Source organism: Tinamus guttatus, unplaced genomic scaffold (assembly GCF_059628265.1).
Source record: "Tinamus guttatus ecotype Peru unplaced genomic scaffold, ASM5962826v1 Tinamus_guttatus_pri_ptg000288l, whole genome shotgun sequence".
NCBI classification, from domain to species: domain Eukaryota; kingdom Metazoa; phylum Chordata; class Aves; order Tinamiformes; family Tinamidae; genus Tinamus; species Tinamus guttatus.
The window spans coordinates 3,664,013-3,670,012 of NW_028288822.1; the positions used below are offsets into that span (position 1 = coordinate 3,664,013).

Genomic DNA, 6,000 nt, shown 5'->3' on the forward strand with positions numbered 1-6,000 from the left:
AGGACTATTATAGACCATTTACTTTAAAAATAGAGGATTTACTTCGGAGTCATATGCCTTGATTCAGAAACACCTGGGAAGTGTCTGACTAGCCACTTGCCTGAGATGGTCTTCTTGCAAAAAGAATGTGATAACAACTTTAAAAAAGGGATCTAGAAGGAGTGTCTGATAGTGAGGAGGAATACATTTGCCTTGTGTTTTGAGTAAATGGTAAGAAATAATGTGAAAGTACACTTAGTAAACATGCACACCTTTTGAAATAGGAATCCGTCTGATGTATGCAGAAAGATGTCATGCTTCATAAACCTGTTACTGCTCTTTGAAGGAGAGTTTTCCAGAAGATTTTCCAAAAGTTTTCCACAGTTCTGCTGAATTTGGACTTTCTTCACTATGGAAGACTTTTTTTCTCTAAAATTAACTTAGAATTCTAAGATCCAAAGCCTGTCTCTTCATTTTTGTCTAATAATTTGAGCACTGCTTGTTTTGTTTACATTCCTACTTTACTTTCTAACCTTTCTTGACTGAGTCTATTCTTAACTTTTCATTTTGGCTTTGGTACAGGGTCTTGTTAAAGAAATGACTGCTCTTCAGAAATGACTTCTTTCTCCTGAAGAAATGACTGCTCTTCTCTTCCTGCCTTCCCTCCTGTAACTGAGCAATATGAACAGATTTTTTTAGGAACCCACAGATCCCTTTCTGGAGATCAGGAAGGAAACGTTCCATTTGAGGTCAAGTTGGCAGAGGTTTTGTGGCTTTGTCATAATTTTTGCAGCATCCCAGATAGAATAATGTGTTTTTAAAAGCTGATGTAATTGGGCACTTTAGCATATTGATATTTTGAGGAATGGAGCTGCTTCCCCAATTCCCCGTTTTCCCACCCTGTGTCTGTGGTACCACTTTAACATAAGACATTGTAAAATACTAGCCAGACTAACAATCCATAGTATTCTGCTAAGGAGTTATTCTTCCAGTGCCTTAACACATTGATTAAGTGTTGCAAATTTGTGTGTCTGTGGCCTCACTGTTGTAAAATAATGAGTGCTTTATGCAATTGAGTATTTAAAACCTCTTTTGTCTTAACTGCCTTAGGTTTGTGATCTGTCCTTCAGCTTGAAGAAGATGCTGATCCGACACAAGCTGACTCACAACCCCAATCGCCCGATGGCAGAGTGCCAGCTTTGCCACAAGAAGTTTACAAGAAATGATTACCTCAAAGTGCACATGGAAAATGTACATGGGGAAACTGACAGCTAATTACAGCTTGCACAGGAAAACTAGTTCTCATGTTCCAAAGTGCTCCGTTTGTACATGTACAGACTCCAGGTTTCCCACCTGACCAGTGAACGTAGTCAGGAGAAACAACTGTAATGTCTTCACATATTGATTTTCCTGCTTTTTTTTTTTGTATTCTACTAGTTGATTTTAAAAAAATCACCTAAAGTAACAAATCAATTTGAAAATGAACAGGTAAAGATAACAAAAGTTTGGGAAGCTTTTCTGTAAAAAAAAAAAAAAAAAAAAGTTTAAATAAAATGCACCTCTTCACTTGCAGCCTTAGTAGCATAGATATTGGTGGCATTACCTGTAAAGTTTGGACATTTTACAATTGAACCCATGGCTGTTTGCAAGTCTAAGTCTGTATCTATGTTTCAAGACACCATTAAAATGCTGAAGTTGGAATTTATTGTCATTAGATTGACTACTGATTACATCTTGGCATATTTATTCAGATCTTGGTGCTGTGTTTTATTGTAACATAATTTTGTCTCATTTTACTTACAGCTTTTTGACTTGAATTGGTTCTCTACATGCTGAAAGGTGTGGGTGCAGAAGCTGCAGAAATCTTTTCTCTTAATTGTTCTGAATGAGCTTTGAGAAGGTTGTAATTTCCTCTGATAACATGAAACAAGTCCAAAGTACAAAATTGAGCAGTTTAGCTAATATATTCATAATCATCGTTGTGACTGCAAAGGCAAGTGGAATTTTAAGAGTGACTTATGCTAGATTACAGAGCAGTTAACTTGTATTTAATTTCTTTGTAAACTGCTGTTTCAGGATGTTTTCTTCTGCTAAATCAGATGCCCTAGTTTTTTTCATATTCATTAAACTTGTTTTCTTATTCCTGTTAATGAGCATTGGGAAAAATACTGCTTTACAGCTAAGTAACAATCAAATTATTTCAGATATCCTATTAAGAGTTATTTGCTGTGGTTCTTTTCTATTTGTTGAGTTCCCACAGGTCCCACAGATTTTTATCTGAAAGTACGCTTAATAGTGCAACTTAAAAGGGTGATTCCATTTGCAATTCCTGAGTTATCTGCAGTTTATATTAAGTCTCTGTCATTGCTGCAATGGCACATTCATTTTGGACCATTCAGTGTTTTTTAAAATGAACTCATAACAGCACATCTTGATTCTGATGGTTTCCATGGGAAAAAAAAAATCAACTTCATGCTGCACTACTCCAGGGGCTCAGTTGCATCATTTTTACTCTTTATCTTATGATAGACTTTCTACTGGCATCTGTTTATCACATGGTAGATTTTCAATCGTAGAGGAACCGAGGTTAGCAATAGAAAATGTTAATATATTTGGTATTTAGCCTATACTCTTTTTTTTTCCATACTGGTAGTTTGGATACCTTTGCCATTTACACATTGTGTGTTCAATTTTGAGACCCAGTACTGGATCCCAATATTAATTCATTCCAAATCCATTACTTCTCCAGAAAATAAGCTTATTTAATGCTTTTCTCAGAACTAAAGGAAAGCCTACCACTAATGAGGATAATTGTAAATGCAAGATCTATTTAAGAGAGTCTGAATGTGGACTTTTCCTCAAGGCCTTGCCTTTCTGCTTGGAAATCTGTATACTTCTTCTCTGCAGAGATTTTGTTAGAATTTATCAGAATAAAATACTTACAGGACCAGAGATTTTTAATTAATGTATTCCTATGATTATTAGAAAAGTTAACAATGTTAAACTGTTCAAGCAGCAGAAGCAATGTATACTGTATGCTGAGATGTCTCACGGGGTATTTTAATTTTTAATTACACATTCTTAATTATCTGCAAGGAGAATTAGATTGGTTACAAAGTTACTTTGTTGTTGTTGTTTTGCTGTTTTGATAACAATAAAATCAAGAATTTAGTTGTGGGAAGTTTGAGATTGTATTTTCTTTTACTTGTCTTTTCTTATATTTTTCCTTCTTTCCTCTAATCAATTTAAACTAAATAATAGGTAACAGCAGGAAGAAAATGAAACAACAAAAAAAGTACATAAACAGGAGAGTTAACGTACTTTTAAAATGACTATGGGGTAAATTATTCTTTGTATATTGAGATTAATCTTGCTGAATGTAATCTGTAGTGGCACCTTAACTAACTGTAGCTGTGATCTTGTTAATGCCTCAACAGAATGAAGGATAGACAGGATCAGCATGCGGGTTAAGACCCGTATGGAAAACACAAGAAGTCGGTGCAGGAAGTAATGTACAGGATGAAGCTTTCTTCCAATTGGTGACTTATAATTGAGTCTACCAGAACCCCACCTTGTGAGCTAAAGCAGTTAGAGAGCAGTGCCTGAGCTAATGCAGAAGCAGCACCTGTCCCAGCAGCTGCAGGTATTCTTGCCATGAGAACTGCCGTGCTTTTATTTCATTCAGTGAGAGGTAATGTGATCCAGATTACTGGAGTGGTAATGGTGAACTGTACGTTGGCTTTTATATGCAGTAAAAGCATAGCAATATAAAATATATTTCTATTTGGTCATAGATTTCTTAAAGTTTGAAGAACACTTTCCATTAACTGCCTCCCACTCAGAATGATCTGTGGAAAAGGCAGAAAATTCCCTTCAGCCAATTTTGAGAAATGAGAAATTGAAACTTATTAGCAGAAAGATAAGTGCTGATTTTCATGTTTATTCACTGTTTAATATGGCAAGTCACAAAAATCCTCTTTAGTTGAAATATTGACTTTTCCTTAATAATTTGTGTCTTGGAGGATAACATGAAAAGCTAGAGCCAATATTGAGATAACATGTAGACACAACTATTTGAAAAGGCTGTGATTTTTTTCCTCTGCATCATATAATTTTCTGCTGAGTATAACATTCAATTTGTTCTCTTTTCCATTGTAGTTAACTGTTCCTGGAGAGAGCTCCATCACTCATAACAGCTGCAAACACACTTCTTCCTTATTCTTTCTGTTTCGTTCAGATAAATAGCCAAAAACTGTTACAAATTATTAATCAGGTAACATTAGCAAGCACAAATTGTATTTTATAATTCTCTTTTGTGTATATGATTCTGAATAACTTAATTTATACTTTAGTTTACTGTAAGAGCTCCTAAGTAGAAATCAGAAAAATAAGAAAATAGGATAAGTGAACATGGCATTTTATTTTGTTATATATTGCACGTATATATATATGTATGAACATGCGGATGTAGTTTAGTCAAAATGTTTGTATGTTCTATGAGTTAATTTGTGATGTTGTTCTATGCAAGTGTAATCTGAGATGCTTTGGTCTATTGTGTCTGCTTTAAATATCCTTTGCAAGTGGACCTTCCTCCATCAGTTATTTTGGCAGGCACTCATGGGAATTATGCTTCGAAAAACATAGCATTATCAGTCCCTCCAAAGCATTACCCTTAAGGAAGGGTGAGCCCAGGGTACTGCTCTCAGTATATAACCAAGCAATATTAAAACATTCAAAATTCAATTATCTAATTATTTCTTGCACAAAATTATGGGAATTTTCCTGTCAGTAAGATTTGTACTCTACCTGTTGTTTTTCTTAATGTAATTCTACTAAATAAGGAATAGATAGCCAAGTAACTTCTGAGGAAACAGAAGTGCGCAGACCTCTCTGCATTCACTTACATGCATACCTGGGGTGGAGGGGAGAATGAGAATGACTCAGGGAGGCAGAAAGGACCCCACATAGCTCCTTAACCTAAGCAGAGGCAGTACAAATGCTGTCTTCTCTTAGCCAAAGGTAATTGATATACCAAAAGGTACGCGGATAGGGCTGTGATTTTTCTCTGATAGACTATATATTTTTGACTATGTAATGTGGATAATCATTCCCTAGGAAGCCAGTGCTAGCTCAGAATTTGATAGTTGTTGCAGCTGTAGAGCTATATTCATTGAACACAGTTGAATTCTGTCAACCTATTTTTTGATCTCTTGTATATACTGTGGCATATCAAGAAGATGTAGTAATTTAAGGATATTCAGTAAGAATCGAGAAACTGTCACTGATAAGCAGTCTATTCAACTTGGAAAATCATTGGTTTGACATTTCAACCTGGGACTGATAGTCTTAATTCTGTTAAATATCTATTGTCTTTTAAAATCTATTTTATTTCCCCTTCCCTCGTAAGCTCCTTATGAATCTATAATAACCTGTAAATATGAGCAAATGGTACACTAGCATCCTTGATATTGCAGAGCATTTGGTGAATGCTAAGCGTCACTTTCATCATACCCTATTTGTTATGTTTAAGTAACATTTATTTTTGAGTTGCTAACCTCAGCAATGTCTCACATGGCAACAGAAGTGTGATCAGAGGCTGTGGATGGCATGCACTTTCATTGCCCTGCGGTGGTGAAAGAAGCCAGAAAGAAACAATCACCCATATCAGAGGTGGAAGAGAGAAGGAAATAGGCTGGAGGATTCATTTCTCTCCATGGATTGCAGCTGAGGTAGGCAAGAAAGCTTTCTTGGATCTCCATCACTGCATGTGTTCTGGGCCTGATCCTCTCAGAAAAATCTGTAGATTTTTTTTTTTTAAAAAAGAGAAGCTTTCACCAGTTTTCTTGAAATTCTGATCGACATGGTCATTTTGCTTTGTCTATGCAATGAGCAGTCGTAGCCAGCATCAGCTGAATGTTGATGAGGGCTCCCATTGCTCTAGGTCACTCTGTGTCCTCAGTGGAATAGAATTTTAAGAAGACGTAAGTTAGTAATGCACGTGAAATACCTGATACATACAAA

General features: G+C 35.7%; 1 protein-coding gene across 1 annotated transcript in view; it reads left to right on the plus strand.

Moving 5' to 3' along the window:
* PRDM5 (PR/SET domain 5) overlaps positions 1–1,356 on the plus strand; it is a 63,907-nt gene extending 62,551 nt beyond the window's left edge. Inside the window, exon 17 of the mRNA XM_088527693.1 lies at positions 1,090–1,356. Coding sequence (XP_088383819.1) covers positions 1,090–1,254 — 165 coding nt within the window. The 3' untranslated portion in view covers positions 1,255–1,356. The remainder of the gene's footprint in view (positions 1–1,089) is intronic.
* Positions 1,357–6,000: the final 4,644 nt, after the last annotated feature.